This window comes from Halichoerus grypus, chromosome X, assembly GCF_964656455.1.
Source record: "Halichoerus grypus chromosome X, mHalGry1.hap1.1, whole genome shotgun sequence".
Classification (NCBI taxonomy): Eukaryota; Metazoa; Chordata; class Mammalia; order Carnivora; family Phocidae; genus Halichoerus; species Halichoerus grypus.
Genome location: NC_135727.1, coordinates 118,923,465 through 118,949,658, shown reverse-complemented (window position 1 = coordinate 118,949,658; position 26,194 = coordinate 118,923,465). Strand labels below are relative to the sequence as shown.

At 42.7% G+C, this 26,194-nt stretch overlaps 1 protein-coding gene across 7 annotated transcripts in view; it reads left to right on the top strand.

Annotated features, from left to right (window-relative positions):
* REPS2 (RALBP1 associated Eps domain containing 2) overlaps positions 1–26,194 on the top strand; it is a 219,156-nt gene that overhangs the window by 72,121 nt on the left and 120,841 nt on the right. For all 7 annotated transcript variants that reach the window (XM_078064787.1, XM_078064785.1, XM_078064788.1 and 4 more), the window contains exon 5: positions 4,023–4,120. In XM_078064787.1, the coding sequence (XP_077920913.1) occupies positions 4,023–4,120 (98 nt within the window). The remainder of the gene's footprint in view (positions 1–4,022; positions 4,121–26,194) is intronic.

Here is a 26,194-nt window from a genome sequence, read left to right as displayed (position 1 = left end):
TTTTTTTAAGATTTTATTTATTTGCGAGAGAGAGAATGAGAGACAGAGAGCATGAGAGGGAGGAGGGTCAGAGGGAGAAGCAGACTCCCCGCCGAGCAGGGAGCCTGATGTGGGACTCGATCCCGGGACTCCAGGATCATGACCTGAGCCGAAGGCAGTCGCTTAACCAACTGAGCCACCCAGGCGCCCCAGAACTCAGTTTTTCTTAAGGCTTCCATGCTCTTTTCTATCAGTTTCTTAACTCTGTTGCCTTCACCATGCCATCAACCCATCTGACAAACCCAGGATTCTCTTTCCTGTTTCTGTACTCCATCTTCTCTTTGATCTAAACAGTAGCATATCTAAAATCTGTTAAATCTTAGTGACTCTGGTAGTAAGCATTGTTAGAGTTACTCTTTTTTTTTTTTTTAAATTTGAGGCAGAGAGAGAGAGAGTGCATGGGAGTGAGTGCACGAGCGTGGGGAAGGGGCAGATTCCCCGCTGAGCAGGGAGCCCCATGCGGGGCTCAATCCCAGGACCCTGGGATCATGACCTGAGCCAAAGGCAGTTGCTTAACCAACTGAGCCACCCAGGCATCCCTAGAGTTATTCTTAATTTATGCCTTTTCAGAAAGGAGTCTCACTGCTGGAATATTTTTCTAGGAATACATTTTTCTGGGGTCATTTCCCTGTCCAAGATTCTGCTATGATTCCTGGCTAGTGGGGAATATATGTCAGTATGTTTTAAATCAGACTGAGTGTCTCCAGACCAGTCTGATTCAGAGCCCCTCTTCGACTTCTCTCCTGGCTCCTGCTAGTCTGACTTCCTGGATGTACCTATAGTTAACATTCAGTGGCTAAGACTTGTGTGCCAGGCATCGTGCAGAGATCTTCATGTGCATTATTTGCTTCTTAGCACAACCCTCAGAGGCAGATACTGCTACCCATATTTAAAAAACGGTTAAATCACAGTTATAACATCCGTATAGTTAAGTAATATTTAAATACCTGTAGTGAAAACAACTGTTCTCCTTCCCACTCAACCTATTTCTGATCTCCAGAGGCAACTACTTTCAAATCTTATCTGTTTCTTCTGATACCTAAGGTCTTATCTCCATATCAAGGTACCTGTTCTGTTTTTTCTTACACATCTTATTCTGACGTATCAATTCTAGGAATGTACTCTCTTAAGAGTATGGGCTATGATGTCAGTCTCCTGGGTCTAAAGGTAGACTTGGTGAGCCTGTGTTTCTGGCCTGTGTGACTATGGATATGTCACTTTTCTGAGCTTCAGTTTCTCTTATCTGTAAAGTGGAATAACATCTGTTTCAGAGGTTTGCTCTGTGGATCAAATAAGGACTGTTATATAAACCTCTGTGCCTAGCACAGTTCCTGGCACATTGTAGGTGCTCCAATGTTGCCTAGTATTTTCTTTTGTGTTTTTAGAATCTGCTACCTGTTTTATTTCTGAAGCTGTTAGGTATTCTTGAAAGTCACCTCCTGGATATCATTCATTAGGTTGACTGCAGATGTAGAGTCTTTATTGTGCAGTTACTAGTGGTCCCTGTTCTAGTTTGACACTGAATCTCAGAGTGATGAAATCTTTAGGGTTCATTTTATACTCCTCCCTTTGGAGAAAGATGATACTTCTAGTTCCTTATTAAACCTCTCATAAGGGTATCTAAGAATTATTTCCTTTTCGTTGAATTGAATGTTCCAGGTTTTATTTGGGAGGAAGGAGAGTAGAGGCAATAAGTAGCGCCTTTTTACCTTCTCAGTTGAGATCCAGTTCAGGATTGAGACAGGAGTCAGACTGATGATGGTCTGATTATCAGCTCTGGTACTGACAGAGCTGATCGGAGCGCGTGTTTTAGATTTGTAACCAGATGGGCTTCATACACTCGCCTTTCCGGTCACTGGCTGGTGTGGCCAACCCAGGCTTCCCACAGGAGTAGGAAGAGAAAGTCTGCCGTTGAGGCCAGGCCTTTCCAAAAATGATCCCTCATGTAGCTGAGTCTTTGTTCAAGCCTTACTGATGAGATATGTCTATTTCTTCTGAGGGAAGACCCTTGTAGGTAAGGGACTGGAGCCATGGGCCACATGGCTTCCTTGCATATGTGTCCTCCTTTGCAGTAGAAGCTCCCTCCCTCTGAGGGAAACCTGAAGCATGGGGGGTCAGCTACCCAGGGAAAGCTCATGACCACTAGTCTCCCAACCATGGTATAGTTTACTATGGTTCAAAACTTCTGGCATTGAGAGTTTAATTCTGGCATTGGGTATTCCATCAAAATGGAATGATCTTAAAAATCCATCTTTGACTGAACTCTGCCTCTGAAACTAATAATACACTATATGTTAATTAATTGAATTTAAATAAAAAATAAAAAATTAATTTTAAAAATCCTAAAAAAAAAAAAATCCTTCTTTGAAGGACACCTGTCTACCAGCTGAGAGTTATCTTCTTCTTCTTTTTTTTTTTTTTAAAAGATTTTATTTATTTATTTGACAGACAGAGACATAGCGAGAGAGGGAACACAAGCGGGGGGAGTGGGAGAAGGAGAAGCAGGCTTCCCGCGGAGCAGGGAGCCCGATGCAGGGCTTGATCCCAGGATCCTGGGATCATGACCTGAGCTGAAGGCAGATGCTTAATGACTGAGCCACCCAAGTGCCCCTGAGCCTTATCTTCTAAGATTTGGATTATGTGTTCTCGGGTTTGTGTCTTTTGCAGTTTATATATTTTTATTTATTCTTAGCAGGGTCTGAAAATCTACTTAATGCTTTGCTAGGTAATGATTTTTGATGTTCTAATGTATTTTAAATGTGTTATAATGTTGTGTTCCAGTCCCTTGGAGGAAATATAAAAAGCAGATGTGAGCCCAAGAGTGGTTTGCTGTTCTTACACCTCCTTTCCTTTCAAATGATCAAAGTATGCTAAGGGCGCTGCCATAACAGGTTGCCCTGCTCTCTCTACCTAATTTTATTTATAAGGAAACTGTAGGAAGAAAGCATTTTACTTCTTTTTTTAAAGATTTTATTTAATTATTTGAGAGAGAGCGAGAGCACGAGCCGGGGGGGAGGGGTAGAGAGAGGGGGAAAGGGACAAGCAGACTCCCCGCTGAGCAGGGAACCTAATGCGGAGCTCGATCCCAGGATCCTGAGATCATGACCTGAGCAGAAGTCAGATGCTTAACTGACTGAGCCACCCAGGGGCTCCAGCATTTTACTTCTTGATATACTTCCAAAAACTTGAATTGTTAACCAGGAATGTTAATCAAAAATGGTTTCATCATGGGTGATAATTTCTCCTTTCTGTTAGCACTGAATACTACCTGGTTATGTTTAACTGTTTTCCTACCATACTGACAAGATCATTATGAAGTGTTCTGGAAATAAAAGGAATAAAAAAATGCATTTTTTTTTGTGGCATAAGAACTTTTCTCAAAGTCAGCAAAATTATTTTTTGTTTGGTTATTGAAAGATAAAATAATAAATATAAAATACATTTATTCCTTTTTGTACTTTTCTCTCCTTGGTTTTACATTCTTTCCAATAAGGAAAAGAAGACTGTGCCATTTATTTTTGAAAAATGAATGGTAATGTTGATTCTTAGTGTTCAAAATGCGTATTTATTTTCTTGCTGCTTTGGAAGATGGATGATGAATGCAAGACTTTTAAACCAGCGGGTATATATAGAATTTACCTGATATTTAGAATTTGAGCATTTATAACACGGCACTTTTCTGACTCTTATTATTGCTTTCAATTGCAGTTTAGATTCTTAACAATTCCACCCTTCTAATTTATTCCTAATCTCAACTTGATGTAAATATTTTCCTGTCTTTTCATGAATCAGTTGAATGTCTTTAGATTGCTTCCCTAAATTGTACCCAAGGTTGGTTTGTGCAAGGTGGCCCTATGTACATAAATTCTAATTCCTTTGCTAATTCTTCCCTGAAGAACAGACACTCTCAGTTTGAGTGTGAAGTCATAATTTTTGGGTGGAATCTTTTTGTACTGTGCTGACTTTTCCTCCTGCTTTTTCAGCTCCTTATGAAGCTAGACAGCCCCTTGTCCAGCCTGAAGGACCCTCGTCGGGGGCCCCAGGAGCCAAGCCCCCTCGGCATCAGGCTTCCCTTATTCGGGTAAGTGATGTTGTGGGGCTATGCCAGTGGGAGACTTTGGGGACACGAATTTTTGATGGGCCCTCATTTTTTTTTTTTTTTTTTTTTGTAAGGGAGATTTAACACTGCCCCCTTATGCAAATATTGCACTTCTTGTTCTGTTGCTTATATATTTTCATAAATCTTTTTTTTTTTAAAGTTAAGTTCTACCCCCAATATGGGGCTTGAACTCATGACCCCAAGATCCAGAGTCTCATGACCTACTGACTGAGCCAGCCAGATGCCCCTGTTCTCCTACATCTTTTTTGTAATGTGTGTTTCTACCCTTTCTCAGTGTCTCTAGACTAATGCAAGCTGGTTCTTGGTCTTTTGTATGTCTAAAACACCCTTCCACCTACATCATTAGGCACCTCTTTCAGGAGTGCTTTATTTTTTTCCAAAACAGCCTATCTTATTTCTGCCTTATTCTTTATTATTATTCATTCAGTGCATACTTAGCTGTTGCACTTTGTTTTGTGCCTCCAATCACATTGCAAGCTTTTGGAAGGCGGAGGTAGTTCTTCTGCATTCTGTCTCAGGGCCTAGTCCCTGCTGTTTGGAGAACAGTTATTTTACATGTGGCAGTAACTGCTGTTTCTTATATGTAATAGATATAAAAGGAATATTATGACAGACGAACAAGTGATGTCTCCATTTCTCCTGGCTTAGAAAATTTCAGCTTCCCTTTCTCCAGTGTTGTCTTTTGGATAAAGAACTGTTATTATTTTCATGTCTGCAACTGTTATCTTGTGTAGTGTCTCTGAATCCTATGCTGGGGAAGTCATATTCTCAAAAAAGGGTGTGTGTGTGTCTACATGAGAGGAATTATGAAAAAACTGGGTGTACTGTTTGACCCTAAAGACAAGAGGAAGTTGGGTGGTTTGTATGACATTTTGGTTATCCAACTTAGGAAGAAGGATCACTTATGCAGTGGCAGTTCTACTCAGAATAGAAGGGTAGTGTCAGATATTCCCATAAAGAATTGGGCTGCTAGTCTCAAACAGAACAGACAAAGGCTAAGGACAGATCATGGTGTTCAGTGACTACCCTCTGGGAATGGGGCAATCTGTTAGGCCCAGAACTTTGTTATGGACAGAACTTTATCTTCTAAGGTGGTAGTCTGTGTACAAAGAACTTTCTTAAGGATAATAATTTAGCCATATGCTGTGTATTTATATTTAATGCTTCTTACAACTGTAAGATCTAGGTACTGTTTTATCTACTAGTGTAGATGAGTTAACTGTGGCCAGGAGAGGTCTAAGGTTTTATTCATAACTAGTAAGTGGCAGAACCAGAATTTGAAGCCAGGTCTGCCCAGTGTCAAAATCTGCACTTTAAAATATTTTACTATACATTAGAGTTCTATATTATAGGGAGGCTAGGTTCTGGAGTTGCTACATAAACTGACTTTGGGTGTAGTAAAAAATACTCCTGATGATCCCTTACTGGTACCATATTGGAGAGCCAAGATGCCATTCTCTCCTCTGTCCAGTAGAGCTCACTTTCACCCCCAAGTTGGAACAAAGAACTCTTTATTTAGCTGAGCCCCAGATGTAGTAGTTGGCTGTGTTGTGAGAGGGCCTGTGTTATAAAAATATGTGTCTTTAAACACAAGAATCACACCCACTGTGGAATGATGGTTACGTTAATAAAGGTGTAGGGGGGACTGGGATTCATCTAGAAAATTCTCCAGGATGTGGCTGTGCATGTGTGTACAGAGTGTATCTTAGTGCCATGGAGACCTAATCCTGAATTGTTAGAATAGTGGTCAAACAAGCAGTAAATCATGAACTTTGCAGTGGTCAGGGAGGGCTCACCAGACCCTTTCTACCTAGTCCCCTGGATGGGATGCCTTGGGTTTGTACTTGGATTCATGTCCTATGACTTCTCTTCAAATCTCTGGGTCCATGTTTCGTGCTGGTAGACATGCTTCGTGGACACTTCATTCAACTGATGTTTACTAAACACCTATTAAGTGCCAGGTACTGTGTTGAGGATACAAAAATGAGGTTTAACACTTCTAGTCCCTGCCCTCATTGAGCTTATACACAATTGGAGGAAGTGGCCAATAATCAAACCATTGCACAGTAAATATGTCATTATGTGTTGTGAATGGAAATTACACTGCTTTGAGGATGAAAAACAACGTGTGGGGGCACAGTTATGACCTACCCTTAGCTGGTAGGGGGCAATCAAGGAAGGCTTTTAGTGGGGTGTCACATTTGAGTTGAAATGAGAAGGATTCATAGGTGTTAACCAGGTCAAGGGATGGGAATGGGGGGAGTAGGCAAGAAGATAGAGGGCACTGCGCTTACAGGACTAGAAAATAGTCTGTTTTCTAGTGCTTAGCATTTTATACACATCATCTTCTTCAGTGCTCGCCGCTGTGTTATGAGGTAATTCCTGTTATCTCATTTTTTTCCATGTACCAGTCATCTTTTATTGGATGTTAATTCTCAGGATATGAAAGGATTCAAGGGTGCCAGGCAAAGGTCATGGTCAGGAATGCAGAATGTGCCTCCACACTGGGCCGTCTTCAGTGGTCCTTGTAACAATGACAGTAGTTGAACAGCACATAAGCTGCCGGCACCATAGAAATCCCAGCGATGCCCCTGCTTTCTTCACATTGACATACTTGTTTATAATACTGGTTGGTAGTAACCTCTTTGAAACGCTCCAGCAGCACCTTTAGGGGTGAAATCCCACATCAGTATCCGGCTTGGTAGCTCTTCTAGTTTGCCATGAGCTGCTTCTGCTTCACTGGTATGGATGAAGCCATCTTGGACTCCTGGGTGTCCCATTTATTAGATGACAAAACCTGAGGTTTAAAGACCTTATTTAATTTACCCACAATCACAGCTAGGAAGTGATAGGGCTGGAGTTCAAACACAGGACATGTTTTCTTAGTCTGGCTCAGGAACCAGATAGATGGTGATATCATCTGGTAAGCTAAGAAGCCCTGGATGAAAAACTGGCATTGAGAGTATTAGGGAAAGATCATGAGTTCAGTGTTGGATGTTGGGATTTGAGCTTTGGGGATAGCCAAGAGGAGGTGTCAAAGAGATGGTAGGAAATATGGCTCTGGAGCTTTGGGGAGAGCCAGGGCTGGACATCAGTATTTGGCAGTTGTTGGCCATTAGAAGGACTTATGGTCTGGTGCAGAAAAAAACAGATGGGTTCTTACCCAGGTCTGGCCAAACTGTGTGACCTTGGGCAAGTTTCTTCTCTTTTCTGTAACATGAATGACTTGGAATGGATTTAACAGTCCATTGGAATAATCTGCAATAGTCTGACTCCCTTAATGTTTGTTTGGCATCAGTGGAAGCCCCGCCCCTACTCCCTCCTGATTGGAGTATTGCCTTCTGTTTAAGATGAGAACAAGGGGCCTTCCTTGGGACAGCAGTTTGTGGTTTTCATGGCTGATGTGTTTTTCTTGCTTTTGTTTCTAGGTTTCCTTCTTATGCCTGTCATCTTGGTTTGGCTGAACTCCCAATTCCCAGAAAGGAAAATGCCAACCTGAATTAGTCATGTAGATGAGGGGATCTAAAGAGAAGGTTTTTGGTGGTAGGGGATTAATATGGATTGGGCCTGGTAGTAGGCTAGGCTGGGGTAACTCATTCCCCTCACATTGTCACGTTAGTGTGCTGTTGGCAACCTTGCTCTCTTCTAGCTTCCTCTGTGGACTTGTATTCAAGTTGTTTCTTATGATTGGAAGGGGAGTGGCCTCTGGGTACTTAGGGAGGTTATTCAGGACCCTGGGCCAGTGCTCTTGCAGCTCATGAACTTGGCATTTTAGAGATGCTTATGCCAAATTCAGCACCCAGATATTGGCATGAATAATTTTTTTTTGGTCTAATATTTTAGAAATTTCAGGTTTTTTTTGTTTAGGGTTGGAAGTTTTTTCCCTTGAAATTTCAGATACTGAGCATATCCTAGATCAGTGAATGGTTGACAGTGATTTGTAAAGAAATACTAAGTCTTTGGGGCACCTGGGTGGCTCATTCGGTTAAGTGTCTGCCTTCACCTCAGGTCATGATCTCAGGATCCTGGGATCGAGTCCCAATCGGGCTCCTTGCTCAGCAGGGAGTCTGCTTCTCCCTCTCCCTCTGTACCTCCTCCTGCTCGTGTTCTCTCTCTCTCAAATAAAATCTTTAAATATATATATATGTATATATATATATATTAGAAATACTAAGTCTTCTTTCCTCATTCATCTGTTTATCATGTGTTTATAGGTCATTTTGTGGTTTACTTTTCACAAATTATCTTTTTTTTTTTTTTTTTTTAAAGATTTTATTTATTTATTTGAGAGAGAATGAGAGAGAGTGAGCACATGAGAGGGGGGAGGGTCAGAGGGAGAAGCAGACTCCCCGCCGAGCAGGGAGCCCGATGCGGGACTCGATCCAGGGACTCCAGGATCATGACCTGAGCCGAAGGCAGTCGCTCAACCAACTGAGCCACCCAGGCGCCCTTCACAAATTATCTTAACCATCAACATTTGTAATTGGCTGGTGTAGGATTTAGAATTGTCCCTTTTGCTCCCACTATACTCCGCTGCCTCTGCTTTTGCCGCAGTTGCCAGAAACTACCTTGGGTTAAGTCCTTGTTTCATTGATCCCTTAGCAACTTTTGACACTGACCACCTTCTTGACATGCCCTCATTTTTTGGTGTACATGATGCCATCCTCTCCTGGTTTTCTTCCTGCTTTTGTGACTACTACTTCCTAATCTTCTTTTTCCATTCTCCTACTTCCACCAGCACCTCACATGTTGGTGATGCCTGGGTCTGCTTCTCACTCTGTTCCTCTTTAGCTATATGGAAGCTTATGACCACATAGCTCCATCTGCCAGACATCCTCACTCAGATGTCCCATTGTGCGTTTAAACTAACATGTCTTTCCCACAAAGCCAGCTTTCACCCTTCCATTCCTGGCTCCGTCCATCTATTAGCACGGGCCAGAATGCTAGTCTCTATATTTGGCTCGTCTCTTGGCTCTTCTGCCCACTCAGTTACCAGGTGCTGGCCATTTCACTTTCTAAATGCCTCTCTTACCTGTCCGTTATTCTGCATTTCTTTGGTTCAGACCATCTTCCTCTGTCACTGAATCTATTCTATCAGCTTCTAACTCTTTTTCCTTGCTTCCCCTTGTGCCCTTTTCAAATCTTAAAAATACATATCTAATCACTCTACTCCCTTGATTGAGACCTGTCACTCTCTGCCTATTGCTCTCTTCATATCACCTACATTCCTGAACATGGCTCTCAGGGCCCTGGTGTTTGCCCCTGCTTAATACCTTTTCAGCCACAGTAGCTCACTTCTCTCCCTCCGTACTCCGGCCACACAGAGCTACTGTTGTTTCCCCGATGGTCAGTGTTCTCTGTGTGGGAACCTTATTCTCCATCCTGGCTTTTGCCTTGTTTTCTCCTTTGTCTCAGTTCATGTATCCTTTTTTTCCATTGATAACATTAAGTTTGAGAATTTTCTAATATTTCTTGTAGATGTGAAATTTCCATTTTTTCATTCTTAAAAGAATGGTTCATTACTGTCTCATTTATCTGTAAGCTCAGCTAGAGGATGGCATTAAGTCTTTATTGGTTTCACATTCCAGAGGCAACTGGTGTGTTTGTTTTGTACCATTCCAGGAGTATGTTATACATATATAAACAGATATAGGTATTCATATATATGTATATTTGTGTATATGTGTACATATGTATATATATATACACACACACATATATAAAATATATGCAATATGTTTTTATCTGACTTTAGGGAGACAGGCTTGGCAAATGAAATATCCTTCCAGGCAGATCTCAGTAGAAAAAAAATTACCTTTTATTTTAAATCAAAACATACTCACTTTTTGTACCCTAAATATACATGCTGTGATATATTCTTCTCTTTCTGGAGGGGTGAACTTAACAGCGTTCTGGGATAAATTCTAAATACTCATTTGTCTTTATTACCTCAAAGACAAAAAACTGATAAACAGAATTTAGAGAACTTCATCACTCTGCCATTTTACTTGGGGCTTTTGGCTATATTTGTGGTGGAAGTTTTTTACTAACTAGGCAGACATTGTTAGACATTGCTAGCCAGCCACCATATTAATCTAAAAGTCTGTGACTTGAAAAACATTTATTTAAATTAGTTGTCTCCTCCCCCCCCATTCTTGCTCAATATCAATTTTTTACCATGCTCCCTGTCTCACCCAGGACTTAATTGTAGGTACTTATGGCCAGAAGCAGATTCTCTCTGCTCCTTGCCTCCCTTTGGAATGGTTCTAAATAGAAAAGAAGTGTGTAAAGGATGGTAAAAGAAACAAATACCCTGAGTTTCTGTCAGAGTGCTGTTGGCATAAGTCAGAAGAGAATGGATAGTCACTGTTAGTAAGTTGTTCACTATAGTTGTTTTGATGAGAACAGGAAGAACTAGACTTTCTGGAAGGCTGTCGCTGCTCTGGGAGAACTTTTTATGGTGTGAAAGGTATCTTATGGATGGATGGGACTAGCACGTTGTGGGGTAAGGAGAGCAGAGAGTAGCGGCTGTGGCTGGAAGACTGGGATGGGATTGAATGAGGTGGCTTAGAGGTGAGTCGTGAGCAAGTTGGTGTTCTGAGCGTGGGGAAGAAAGAAGCAGGTCAACAAGTGGGGCCTACTTAGTATTGTCTGAGCCACTCTGCTTCTCTTACCTGGTCCTCAGCCCAGAGGAATGGCCTGTGTGGCAGGTCGGGCCCATAGGGGGCTCTTTCATGGTCATTTGGCCTGGGTGGGGGCTGTTTTTGTGGTTGTTTTGTTTTCTTTGAGTGGAGCCTCAGGCATTTTTCCTTCCTTGTTTTGGAATCTTTCCCCTCTCTCCTTATCTGAGAGCTGTGACCTTGCCCCGTGAAGTGCCCTGGGCGTACTTCAGCATGACGCCACTCCACATTTCGTTCTTGCCCTTTTTTGTGCTCCACATCTTGCAGTCAAACCAGTGGGCTCGTGAGCCACTGAAGAAGCCCACTCAGATGTTCTCCTGAGGGGCTGGAGCTGTGCAGCCCCCTAACATGCTCGCCCTCTTTGCTTGGTTGCAGCGAAAGCATGCTACAGTGCTGCTGGCTTGTTTCAGATTATACAGTGAACACCGCACTGGTGTTTTTTGTTTTTGTTTTTTTTTGGATCATGGGTTGTGAACTTTCAATTACCCTTGTTCTTAAGAGCAATTAAAAATTTAAAAAATATGTCAAAAATTAAAAAGATACGAAAGGGTGCAGAATGAAAAGTGTCCCTTCTGTCCCCACCGCTGGCCATCCACTTCCCTATCCTACAGACAGCTAATACGACACATTTCTTTTGTATCGTTCTAGGACTATTTTACGCATATACAAGTGAATATAGGTATTCTTATATGAAATTATATGTAATAGGTGCAAAACATATAGTTCCAGCTTTTTATACATATGGTAGCATACTATATACATCTGTTACACACTTGCATATTTTACTTAGCAATAAACTTTAACAACATTCTATAGCAGTCCTCATCTTTTGTTTTTTTTCAAATGCATGGTATTTTATTGTGTGCATCTTCCATAAATCATTTATGGATCAGCTCCTTCTGATCAGCATCTGGAACTTATAATCAGAGAGCATTGTTTGCATATGCATATATATACATATAGAGAGAGAGAGCACCAGTTCTTAGAAATGGAATAATTGGATGAAGTATCTACACATTTTTATTTTATTTTATTTTATTTTTTAAAGATTTTATTTATTTATTTGAGAGAGACCGAGATAGCGAGAGAGAGCATGAGCAGGGAGGAGAGGGAGAAGCAGGCTCCCTGCTGAGCAAGGAGCCCTACGTGGGGCTTGATCCCTGGACCCTGGGATCATGACCTGAGCTGAAGGCAGACACTTAACTGACTGAGCCACCCAGGCGCTCCTACACATTTTTTTTTTTGATAGAGATTTTCAAATTGGAGACTGTACTAATTCACACATTTACCAACAATATATGAAAGTGTTTATTTTCCCATACCCATGCTAACACAATGTGCTAAAAAACTTACACATCTTTGCCAATTTGATAGGTGAAAAATGGTATCTCAGTGTAGTTTTTTTTTTTTAAGATTATTTATTTGACAGAGAGAGGGTACAAGCAGGGGGAGTGGTGGGCAGAGGGAGAGGGAGAAGCAGGCTCCCCACTGAGCAGGGAGCCCGATGCAGGACTCGATCCCAGAACCCAGGGATCACGACCTGAGCTGAAGGCAGACGCTTAACTGACTGAGCCACCGAGGCGCCCCTATCTAGGTGTAGTTTTAATGAACATTTTCCTTTATTTTTAATTTTTAATTTTTTAGAAGATTTTATTTATTTGAGAGAGAGAGCGCTGGAGCAGGGGCAGAGGGAGAGGGAGAAGCAGGCTCCCCGCTGAGCAGGGAGCCCGATGTGAGGCTCCATCCCAGAACTCTGGGATCATGACCTGAGCTGAAGGCAGACGCCCAACCGAGTGAGCCACCCAGGCGCCCCAACATTTCTCTTTATTAGTGAAGTGGAGTATAGGACATTTGTGAGACATTTGTGTTTCCTTTTCAGTAAATAACTTCATATCCTATGCCTCTTTTTTGAGTTATCAGTGTTTTCTTACTGGTTTGTCATTCCTGCCAGTCTGAAACCAGAAGCTGGTGTCTCTTTTCCTTTGGACAAATGAGAGGCTGCAGTGTATGTGGAAAATTGCTCCTTGTGTGGTTGAGAAGAGGTCCTGGGTACCCAAGGCCCTTGTAGGAGTTTAGGGACCCCAACCTCTCTTGGTTCTGGAGCACCCTAGGCCCTCCAGCAACAGGAATTTTTTATTTATACCTTTAGGGCAGAAAGTTGAGTTACTTAGTTTATGGGTAGAGATTAGGGCTAGGAGAGTCTTCTGTTGTTAGGGATAGTGAATGTTAATACATTGTGTGTGTGTTGACCTCTTGGCATTGCTAAATTCTCTTCCTCTGACTGAAGTAGAAGAGGGTGAGGGGAGAGGGAGGAGGAGGAGGAGGAGGAGGAGGAGGAGGAGGAAGAGGGTGGGAAGGAGTATATGGGTGTTTGTCTTGGTGTGTAACAGGAAGAACTGGTTTGATAAATTTTATAGGAATGTATATGCCTTGTTCTTGACCTCTTGTTTTACCAGATTAATTCCGCGTTTGATTTCAACCTTAGCTGGAGTTTTACCATCTCCTTAAGGGGTAGAAAAGGTTGATATGTTCTACTTCACTGAATCTACTACTAGGACTCACAGATACCCAGTTAGTCACTGTTACCACAAAGAGGTCCTGTTTTTCATCGCATCAAGCCTCCTTCCTACTTCTTTCCTTCACCTACTTCTTTTTCCCTTATTTCTGAAGCATTTCAGTTGATACTGACATTTTTTTTTAGCCTAATTCTTTTTGTCTGTCTCTTTTTATCTTCTTCGGGTGCTTACCCTTTACCTATGCTTCTTAACAATTAAAGTGATGGTAGTTGATTGGTTTCTTTGTTGGGAGGCATTTCTACATGAAAAATGTTTCACGTTACAGGATGAGAATAGTAAAGAGATACAGGATCATTGAAAGAGAGGTGATTCCAGGATATAAGAACAGGGTACCTGGCATTGAAACTGAAGGATTTTTATGGGAAAAAGAAAACTCAGTAAATATTAGTATTCATTGGGGTGCTGCCTTAAGGCCTTACAGAATCCGTGCTTGGAGACAGTAGGGTGGAGGGAGGGTAAAAATGGTGGATCCTGGTACACATGAGAATTCTAGCTTCCATATAGTGCTTAATAGGTCATTAGACTACTGACAAAAGCAAATGAGCATGTTTTATTTGTAGGGTCAGCATTGCTTTTCCCCACAGTTGTGGGCATTATGGTGTCCAGAGCTTTCTTGGTAGTAGCTAGGGCCCACATTGATATGGTGGACAGGAGCACCTCTGATTTACTCTCTCAGATGTAAACACCCAATTGAACTCCTGGTCCCAGATAGTACTATTTAAAGCTGAAAAAGAGAGTGTTTGTTTGTTTCTGGCATATTCTCCAGGACCCCTTGGTCTCAGTTAGTTGGTATATACTTGGGTATAAATATGGAAGGTGTCTTTACAACGGCACCATTTCAGCCCCGGGGCCCATTGGTATTCCCCCTGATATCAGGTGAACAGGTGGTGTCATGCCCCTAGTTGCCTATCCCAATGAGAGTCTCTACCGACTGAGTGCTTATTTGGTCCTGGTGCTGTGCTCGTCCCTTTACTTGTGTGTGTCCTTTCAGTTCTCCCAACAGTCTTGCAAGGTAGACTCCTTGCGAGATTATGTCCTGTACTCATCCACTCAGGGATACTAAGTGGCTTGTGTGGGTCCGGCACCATGCCAAGGGGTACCCTGAGGACTACAAACATGGTCCCCGCTCTCAGGGAACTTGCAGTCAGGCGGGGTAGATGAATGTGAATCAGATGGTCCCACCTCTGCATGTATAATGGAAAACTGACAGCTGCCCTAACGACAGGAGAGGATTTCCATGGCATGTGACAGAGAAATCCTACCTAGGGCTAGAAAGTGAGGGAAGGCTTCCCTAAAGAAGTGCTGCTTGAGGGTGCCTGGGTGGCTCAGTTGGTTAAGCGGCTGCCTTCGGCTCAGGTCATGATCCTGGAGTCCCGGGATCGGGTCCCGCATCGGGCTCCCTGCTCAGCAGGGAGTCTGCTTCTCCCTCTGACCCTCCCCCCTCTCATGCTGTCTCTCTATCTCATTCTCTCTCTCAAATGAATAAATAAAATCTTTAAAAAAAAGAAAAAAAAGAAGTGCTGCTTGAGCTGAGCTGTGAAGGATGACTAGGAAGTAACTAGGCAAAGGGAGGATGGTGCTGGGAGGTGAGGAGAGGGGTGTCTGGCTGAGTGCACTGGTCTGTTTTCATTGGTCAGGGTTTCATTGTGGATGACAGAATCTACTCTGGCTAGCTGGAGCAAACAGGGATTTCTTTTCTTTTTTTTTTTTAAGATTTTATTTATTTATTTTGACAGAGAGAGACAGCAAGAGAGGGAACACAAGCAGGGGGAATGGGAGAGGGAGAAGCAGGCTTCCCGCGGAGCAGGGAGCCCGATGCGGGGCTCGGTCCCAGGACCCTGGGACCATGACCTGAGCCGAAGGCAGACACTTAATGACTGAGCCACCCAGGTGCCCCGCAAATAGGAATTTCTTTTTCTTTTTTAATTTTTTATTGTTATGTTAATCACCATACATTACATCATTAGTTTTAGATGCAAATAGGAATTTCTAATAAGCGGGTGGGAGATCTACCAGATCTTTGGAAGGGCTGAAGATTCAGACTCTCTTCTGAGCTTGCAGGAACAATTCCCCAAACCACACAGCAGGACTGGATGGCTGGACGGCTGAGGGAGCTTTGCCTTTGCCACAATCAGGAAGCTACAGAGTTGGGCAACTGTCGCCATAGCTTTCAGCTGCAGCTCCACACTGTGTATGACCCAGGCCCGCCAAGTGAATGCTTTGTTCCCTGCCTCTTTTACCATGTGACTTGTTTTGAATCAGCCTTCCGTGGGCGTGTTTAGTGGAACCTAAGTCCCATCTGGAATTCTAGCAGCAGAGGTATTTGGATAATGTACTTTTACTTAGCCAGCGTCTGCAGTGCAGAGTTATGCTAAGAGGGAATGGAGTGGGTACTGAGTGAGCCAGTACACCATGTATACGGCACACAGAGGAGACACAGTCCAAGACCTGAAAGAAGGCCAGTGTGGCCAGAGCCTGGACTGGGAGGGAGATGAAGCTGGAGACGTAGGCAGAGCCCTGTGGTCCATGGCACTGCCTTTTAGGTGGGGAACTGATGATTCAGAAGTTAAGTGGCCCAAGTGACCATCCCAGATTTGAGCCCAGGCCTGTCTGCCTCCAGAATCTGCACTCTTTTTGCACCTCCAATATGTAGCCTCATTGTCTAAAGCATTCCTCGAATTCAGGCCCAGATCTTGGCACATCTGTTTCCCATCTGACCTCAGGCTGCCTTGAGTGTTAAGGGGAGGGCATAACGAAGGAGACAGGTGCCCTTGACCTAACTGGCAAGGATTGGGTTGGGCATGTTAGTGCAGTGGTACTGGAAGTCCACAGCCTCATCAAAATCTCCTCTTACTGCTGATTTCTCACTTTCTTCTGGACTCCTCCAAGCAGAGAGCAAGATTCCAAGGAAAAATGCCCTCTGGAGTAGCAGATCTTGGCTCATGATGGAAGAGTTGGAGATAGTGATTATTCATAAGCATTTCTTATGTTAATCAAAATAGTGTTAGTGCCACATGCTAAAATAACAGTGAAATGATTGAATACCTGTATTGTATGGCTGTCTACAGGATTCTTTCCTGATGTGAAAACATGCCAGATGCTTATAGGTGTGTGAGCAATAAGATGGTGCTCTGTCTGTATGATTTAATAGTTTACTGGCCCAAATCCATAACTAAATTAGATAATGGGAGAGATGTGTAAGTATAGGATGTTCATATCCCAGATGAATATCTGCAGTCTGCAAAATTGCTACATTGATTTTGGCATTGGAGTGAGGGTGTTCCTGTTTTATTTTACTTTATTTTTTTCATCATGGTGAGTCTACTCTTTAATCCCCATCATCTATTTCACCCACCCCCCACCTCCCCTCTGGTAACCATCAGTTCTCTATGGTTAAGAGTGTGTTTCTTGGTTTGTCTCTCTTTTTGTTTTCCTTTGCTCGTTTGTTTTGTTTCTTAAATTCTATATATGAGTGAGATCATATGGTATTTGTCTTTCTCAGACTGACTTATTTCACTTAGCCTTATACTCCCTGGCTCTATCCATGTTGTTGCACAAGGCAAGATTTCATTCCTTTTTGTGGCTGAGTAATATTTCTTTTTTTTTTTTTAAGATTTTATTTATTTATTTGACAGAGAGAGAGAGATAGCGAGAGCAGGAACACAAGCAGGGGGAGTGGGAGAGGGAGAAGCAGGCTTCCTGCCGAGCAGGGAGCCCGATGTGGGACTCGATCCCAGGACCCTGGGATCATGACCTGAGCCGAAGGCAGACGCTTAACAACTGAGCCACCCAGGTGCCCCTATTTCTTTTTTTTTTTTTTTAAAGATTTTATTTATTTGATAGACAGCGAGAGAGGGAGCACAAGCAAGGGGAGCGGGAGAGGGAGAGGGAGAAGCAGACTTCCCGCTGAGCAGGGAGCAGGACCCTGGGATCATGACCTGAGCCGAAGGCAGAAACTTAACAACTGAGCCACCCAGGTGCCCCGAAGCTGAGTAATATTTCTGTGGTGTGTGTGTGTGTGTGTGTGTGTGTGTGTACACACACACATACTTGCTTCCACCCCACATCTTTATCCATTCATTTATCCATGGACACGTGGGCTGCTTCCATAATTTGGCTATTGTAAATAATGCTGCAATAAACATAGGGGTGCATGTATCCCTTTGAATTAGTGTTTTTATAGTTTTTTGGGTAAATAATAGTGTGATTATTGGGTCCTAAGGTAGTTATATTTTTAATTTTTTGAGGAACCTCCATACTGTTTTCCACAGTGGCTGCACCAGTTTGCATTCCCACCAACAATGCAAGAGGGTTCCCCTTTCTCCACATCCTTGCCAACACTTGTTTCTTGTCTCGATTTTAGCCATTCTGCGAGGTGTGAGGTGATATCTCATTGTAGCTTTGATTTGCATTTCCCTGATGATGAGTGATGTTGAGCATCTTTTCATGTGTCTATTGGTCATATGGATGTCTTCTTTGGAGAAATGTCTGTTCTTGTCTTCTGCCCATTTTTTAATTGGGTTATTCGTTTTTTGGTATTGAGTTGTGTAAATTTTTTAAAATATATCTTGGGGGCGCCTGGGTGGCTCAGTCGTTAAGCGTCTGCCTTGGGCTCAGATCGTGATCCCAGGGTCCTGGGATCGAGCCCCGCATCGGGCTCCTTGCTCAGCAGGAAGCCTGCTTCTCCCTCTCCCACTCCGCCTGCTTGTGTTCCCTCTCTCGCTGTCTCTCTCTCTGTCAAATAAATAAATAAAATATTTAAAAAAAGATAAAATATATTTTGGATACTAACTCTTCTATTGGATTTATCACTTGCAGGTATCTTCTCTCATTCCATAGGTTGCCTTTTAGTTTTGTTGAGTGTTTACTTTGCTGTGCAGAAGCTTTTTTTTTTTTTTTTTTTTTTTTGGATGTAGTCCCTATAGTTTATTTTTGATTTTGTTTCCCTTGCCTCAGGAGGCATACCTAGAAAAATGTTGCTAGGGCCGATGTCAGAGAAATTACTGCCTGTGCTCTCTTCTAGGATTTTTGTGGTTTTCAGGTCTCAATTAAGTCTTTAATCCATTTTGAGTCTATTTTTGTGTATGGTGAAAGAAAATGGTCGAGTTTCATTCTTTTGCATGTAGCTGTCCAGTTTTCCCAACACCACTTGTGGAAGAGACTTTTTCACATTGCATATTCATTCCTCCTTTGTCAAAGATTAATTGACCATCTAATTGTGGGTTTATTTCTGGATTTTCTATTCTCTTCCATTGTTCTATGAATCTGTTTTTATGCCAGTACCATACTGTTTTAATTACTACTGCTTTATAATATAATTTGAAGTCTGGAATTGTGATGCCTGCAGTTTTGTTTGTCTTTTTCAAGATTGCTTTGGCTATTTGAGGTCTTTTGTGGTTCCATACGAATTTTAGGATTGTTTGTTCTAGCTCTGTGAAAAATGCTGTTGGTATTTTTTTTAAAGATTTTCTTTTTTTTTTTTTTTTTTTTGGAAGATTTTATTTATTTATTTGACAGAGAGAGACACAGCAAGAGAGGGAACACAAGCAGGGGGAGTGGGGGAGGGAGAAGCAGGCTTCCCGCGAAGCAGGGAGCCCGATGCGGGGCTCGATCCCAGGACCCTGGGATCATGACCCAAGCTGAAGGCAGACGCTCAACTGACTGAGCCACCCAGGCGCCCCTGCTGTTGGTATTTTGATAAGGATTGCATTAAATGTGTAGATTGCTTTGGGTAGTATAGACATTTTAACACTACTTGTTCTTCCAGTCCGTGAGCATGGAATGTTTTTCCATTTCTTTATGTCGTCTTGAATTTCTTTCATCAGTGTTTTATAGTTTTCAGAATAGTGAGGGTGTTTCTTAAAAGGAAATGGTATATTGTTACAGGATGGATGGATAAGAGAGGGAGGGAGAGGCATAGGGATTGCTCATTAAAAAAAGAGTACTCTGGACTCTGCTCATGTTCTGACTCTACCATTTTAGTTGGCGTGTGATCTTGGTAAGTCACTTCCCTTCCTTAATCCTCAGTTTCCTCTTCTGCAAATTGGAAATAATGGGACCTACGTCTCAGGGTTGTTGTGAAGGTGAAAATAGGTCATGTGTATTGGGTGCTTATAGTTCCTGGCACTTAGCAAAGTCGTGAATACGTGTTCCCTGACAATCTCCTATGTCTGTGGTGATTGCTTTTAAAATTTAGTTTATCTTAATAAGCAGCAACTCTGTGTTGCTCATTAGATTCAGATTCCTACACTTTGCAATCAACCTCCTAAGCTGTTGAAATTAGATCCCTGAGCAAGTTTGGCATCTTTATGGATGTATTTCCATGAAGAAACTGATAAGGTTAAATTGCTCTGTTAGGATTTAATTTTAACTAACTTCTCTACAGGTAAAACCAGAAGTCATTTATTGCAACTTCCTGTGAATCTATAATTATTTCAAAATAAAAAGAAAAAAAAGAATTTTTTCCTTTAATTTCATTGGTAAAGGAGGGGGCCCAGCCTTTACAGTTAGGTGAGGTTGTTTAATAAATGCATATAAAGTTCAGGTCTAGTCATCATAGGAGAGCTCGGGTTAACCTTTCTGTCTCTGGATTGGAATTGTCCATTTGTCCAATTATTTGTTTAGTCACTGAAAAAAAACATGTATGAGCATAGATAGGCACTTGTCTAGGTGCCGGGGATACAGCAGTGATCAGACTAGACCAGTTTTCCTACCCTCATGGACCTTTTATTATAGTGAGAGTGGGGTGTGAGACAGAAGATAAATGCACAAGATTGTAAAGTATTACACAGAGTAACCAGTTGAAAGTTCAAAACAAAATTGTTGAGCTCCATCTTGTTTTCTTCATTCCTCATTTAATAGTTTTCCCAGTTTTACCCTGGCCCTCTCCTCTTTTTACTCGGTCCATCTTCCCGTAAGTCTCCTTCAAACCCATGAAACATAAACTCCTATTAACCAGACATAGAAAGATGGCTGTAATGATGCGTCCACACACATGCTGTCCCTATAGATCATCTGCATGGACAAATTATAAAATTGTATAGGCTCAGAATTGTCTCATGTCATTAGGTGGTCAAATTACAAAACGAAGCCTTATGCTTCCATCTTCAGTGCAGGAATGGCTGTGCCGTTGGGACTGGGCAGGCCTGCTTTTCCTTTGGGCCTTGCCTGAAGGATAGTTAGACTAATAGCCGGTATGACAAATATGCCTTGCGTTTTAATGACTTCATTGCATTGGTATATTTCTCACTCATCTAACAGATTGGTAGGCAGCCTTCCTCCACATGGTGGTTCGGGCACCAGTGCTCCTTCTGTCCCGTGGCTGTGCCGTCCCCCATTCAGTGGCCCCTGGGGACCAGCATAGAGTGCCACAGGGTGCTAGCTGTACATGGAAGTGGTGCCGGTCACTTGTGCTCACATTGCCTTGGCTAAAACTCAGTCACATGGCTGCAACCAACTGCAGGGGGTGTGGTGGAACATGTCATTGTTGGGAGGGCAGCCACAGCCACTCAGTGATACTTCTGTACCAGGCCTCGGGCCGTGTAAATGATCGGAGGACAGCTGCCATAATCCCCTATATCAGCAAGGCTGTCATTTGCCTCTATGACTCTTCTTTCTCCTCAGCCCCATGGCTGATCAGTGACCATGATCTTTCCTTAGGCAGATTAATATTCACTTGGGCTCTAGTCTAGTCTCACCAGCCTGTTAGTCCTTCTTTCTCATTAGGGGAGATTGAGTCTTCTCACATCTCTGCTCATGAAATTGTGTGTGTGTGTTTTTTTTAAGTAGTATGGAAAAGTGCAACAAGGTGAAGACAATTCTTTTTTTTTTTTTTTTTTAAGATTTTATTTATTTATTTGACAGACGCAGCGAGAGAGGGAACACAAGCAGGAGGAGTAGGGGAGGGAGAAGCAGGCCTCCCGCGAAGCAGGGAGCCTGATGCGGGTCTCGATCCCAGGACCCTGGGATCATGACCCGAGCAGAAGGCAGACGCTCAACGACTGAGCCCCCCAGGCGCCCCATGAAATCGTAGTTGCACTGAGGCTGTCTTATTTCCAAAATATTGTTGGCAGGTGAGGTGTTCTCAGATCCTCACTGTGGGCTCTGTATGAGCTTTTGCTACGCCAGACGGTTTGTTTACTAAGGCACTGGTGTAAGATCATTGCATCCTCAGGTGAAATGGCTGGACTCTTGGGCAGCATTTATAGGATATCTCCAGGGTGGGATTATATTCTAAACAGAAATGTTCTGTGGTTGAAACAATATATACACACCCTTTGTAAATTCTCCCTGATAATGCCTCCTTGCAATTCATATTATTCAGCTGTGCTTGATTTTTAAGATACTTCAGGGGTAAATGTCACCTTTTGGGATTTTATTAATAGTATTACTTTTTAATGAGTCTTTTGAAGTCTCTTTCATTATAAACAGCCAGTTTTCCCTTGAGATAATAACTTGTAGTGCCAAATATTTGCATTTCACTTGAAACGAAACTAAGGCTTTGAATGTTTTAAATATAAGCAAATCTAATTCTCCTGTGTCTAGAGAAACTGCATAATGAACCATATGTATGTGGCTTAAGTGGACAGATGTGGAAGGTTTCTCTCTCATTTTTTCTTAAAAACGCTGGCAGAACTTAAAATTGGCACCAACTAGCAAATAGTTCTACCCAGCCGATGAAACCACTGGAACTGGAGTTGAAGTGGAAGAGTCCTTTTAGGGTGCATGCGCAGTTGGGGCTTTTCCTGGCTCTGGCTTCACCTTGGAAGCCCGAGGCTCCATAGTTCATCCACCCACATTTCTCAGTGCCTTCAGTCTTTGCAGTTGGGTATTCTCTCTCCGGTGGCTGACTTTTCAGATCTTTGTAAGTTGGGCCAGTTGTTTCAGTTGACTTTGGGGTTCATTTGGAGAAGATGTTCCATGCATCTGGGTCCTGCAGCAAGATGGCCCTCTAGCTGCTGACAGAGAGGTCCTTAGCTGCCATCCCACTGCTGGAATGGGCCTTCCTCTGGTCCTGGCCATGTGGCTTTTTTCTCCCTGTCTCTTCTCATCCCCTCCCTAACTCTGGGCCATCTTGACCTCTGGCCAGGGTTGCTCATACGGTCTTAACTTGTCCTCCTACCTTTAGTCTTTCCCCTTCCATTCTCATCACTGAAGTGTTCTTTCTGTAACTGACATCTGATAATATCATTGTTCTGTTTAATACTTATCTGTGGCTCCCTATTGTCTTCTAGATACAGTCTGTATCTCTTAACCTGGTATACCTGGGCCTTCATGATCTGGGCCCTGATTGCTGTCTGGACTATCTTCAGGCAGCTCCACTAACATCCATGTTGTATTAGCAGCCTATACTATCTACATGTAGTCCAACTGAGCTACTTTCAGAAGATGGCCATTTTCTCTCATTTTTGGGGGTTTTTGTAAATGCTGTTCCTTTTGTTTGTCTTGCTCTGCATGTTTTATGGCATTGCTTCTCAAACTTGAGTGTGCTTCACATCATCTAGAGGGCTTGTTAAACCACAGATTCCTGGGTCCCACTCCCAGACTTTGATTCCCCAGATGTAGGGTAGAGCCTGAGGTTCTGTGTTTCTAGGGAGTCTCCAGGTGATGCTGATTTGGGTGGTCTGGGGACTGTACTTTGAGTAGCAAAGCTCTAGAGTACCCTGTCTTGTCATAGCACTTCACTGTTTTGAGATTGCCTGTTTGTCTTTCTCTCTCATGAGACCCTAGGTTTCCTGGGAAAAAGAATCTGTTTGCCCATCAGTGTATCCCGAGTCACTAGTGTCTGGGATATACTTGGTGTTCAGTGTCTGTTGAATGAATGAATGAGTGGATCACTCTTCATGCAGCAAAGTTCAAATCATTTTGCTTCTTGTAGATGAGCTTTCTTTTGGACTATTTCAGCCTATTCACTATGTGGAATGTGATCTACTCCTTCTGTTTGCCCTCACCTGACACTGAAATACTCACTTAATATGGAACTTGAGAACTCCCCATAGAGATCAGAGACTGTGGATGAACCACAGGAAGGTAGACATGGATTTCTTTTGATAGATCTGAAACTTTAAATGTGAAATAGACTCATAGGTTTTCTTTCATTCAGCACACAACACAGAGTAGTGTTTCTGCACCTCTTTTAATATAAGACAAACACCTGAACTTACTAGAGCCCATCAATAAGTGGATCTCACACTACTTTTTAGTATCTGTGATGTACCTGCTAGGGACTATATGCGGAATAAAGGAATACATGATATGGTTCTGGTCCCCCAGGTTGAAACCTGAGTGATGATATTCAGGAGCACTTGAAATGTTCAAACTGTGTGATACTTATAAGAATTCATATTTTTTTAAAGATTTTATTTATTTATTTGACAGAGAGACACAGTGAGAGTGGGGACACAAGCAGAAGGAGTGGGAAAGGGAGAAGCAGGCTTCCTGCACAGCAGGGAGCCTGATGCGGGGCTCGATCCCAGGACCCTGGGACCATGACCTGAGCTGAAGGCAGACGCTTAACGACTGAGCCACCCAGGCGCCCCAAGAATTCATATTTTTTAAGATGCTTAATTACTTGTTTATTAAATCAATTAAAAGCATGCAGTGAGAAGCACGGGGAAAGAGAATGGGGGTAGTTAACACATTTAGTGCAAGCCAGTAGAAGGGCCATGCTATGTTATGTACAGGTTATACAATGTTCATATGCCTTCTCTCTCTTTGTTGCAAGGCCTTTTTGGTTTTAGGGAGCAGGGACTCTCCTTGCCAGCTTAAGTCTTCTTGAAAAGGAGGTGGGGTTGGAGTTCTCATGGGAATCCAAGAAATGAGAGACAAGGAGTGGCCCAGTGGTCCTGAAGAGTGAGAGTTCTTGGTTATTCGTGCTTGCCCTAGTTTCCTTGAGTTTGCTTCACTATCTGCTTATCTTTTGGCTGCCAGCAGCCATCCTCACCCCCTGTTCTTTTTAGTACTTCTCTACCTCACAGGTTCTGCTTATGCTGGTTCTGGCTTCCTCATGACTTCAAGTCCCACTGGGCCCTTACTCTGTATCATGGCTTCACTGCATCCATTCAGGGCCTGCTTTCTGTGCTTTTGATCTTCATATTTCTTATCCACACCCCCAGTAATGAGCATCTGGCTGAAGTTTTTCTTGCTAGGGTAGAGCTTTCTATGTAAGAGGATCCCAGAGGCCAGAAACTCTATGCCCTCCCTTCCTTACTTGGACTCAATTGGGTGAGACCAGGTGTGAGGTGGGTCTTGTGGTGCACATGTGGCTGCCAAGCCCACCTTTGTATCAAGAGTTGGGGGATGGGCATTGCCCTTTGAAGTGGCTGTGGGCCTGGCAGGTACGTTGGAGAGCCTTTGGGGCAGTGGGACTCGAGTAATAGGATTTGAGCAGGCTGGGATCAGAGAAGGGATGGTCTGGGAAGAAGACACAGATCTGACCCATGAAGAGCCAGCATGTGGGCAATCAGAAGCCTGCTAAGAGTGAGCAGGGAGGAGGTTGGATTATAAGGGCCCTAAAGGCCATGTGGAGGAGGTAAATGTTTTTTATAGGTGACAGGTCATCTCTGTAGGCTTTTAAACCCTGCTGCCAGAATAGACTTGAGACCTGCTAAGAGGCCACTGACGCCAGTCGGGAGTGAGATAATGTGTGAGAGGGAACAGAGTGAGCAGGTGGTCATGGGACTGGAGAAAGAACAAACATGGGCTGACATAACAACAACAACTGGGTATGGCAGCTTCAGGTCCAGGTGGAAAGGAGTGTATTCTAGGGGAATAGTAGCTTCTGTATCGGAACCAGGAATGCAGTAGCCAACACCCAGCACAGAGATGTTCGTGTCTTCATTTGCAGGGTGGCCGGTGGGACACAGCTTTTCACAAGTGTCCTGCCGGGTTTATGAACTGTCTCTGTCCGCTTGATCGATCAGTCGTAAACATCCATTCTTGTGTCCTGTCCGTGCCCAGCTTTTTAGATACCTTTACTCCAGCTGTTTCCTTCAGTGCCAACCAGAAGGACAGTGTTCCTGGGAGCTCTACACATTATAATTTGGCCAAGAACCCAATCCATTGCATACCGACGCCCTCTACCCTGGGTTTTGCCCCTGCAACCTGGTCAGACATTTGGGCTTGTTCAGAAAGTGCTAGTGTGGAGCATTTGAATTTGGCTCGAGTGTTTTGGAAAATTGTGTGGTCCATCGGGTGCTTAGACTGACTTGTAGCCTTTCTTGCTTTATTTATATTGTTTATTATCAGAACGATAAGAGTTAAACAACTTGGATGCAACTCAATTTTTTAAAAATTAATTTATTTTTTAAATTGAGATAAATTGACGTATAACATTGTATTAGTTAGGTGTGCAATGTAATTATTTGATATATGTATATAATGCAAAATGATTACTACACTAAGTCTAGTCAACATCCATCATCATACATAGTTACAGATTTTTTTTCTTGTGATGACAACTTTTAAGATTTACTTTTTTAGCAACTTTTAAATACATATAACACAGTATCATTAACTATAGTCACCATGCTTTACATTACAGCCCTAGGACTTATTTACCTTGTAACCAGAAGTTTGTACCTTTTGACCACTTTTACCCATTTTGCCCACCCCCCACGTCTGACAGCCACCAATCTGTTCTCTGTATCTGTGAGTTTGATTTTTTTTTGTTCCACATATAAATCGTACAGTATTTGTCTTTCTATGTCAGACTTATTTCACTTAGCATCATGTTCTCAAGGTCCCTGATGCAACTCAATTTAAAAAAGGCCTGATATGGA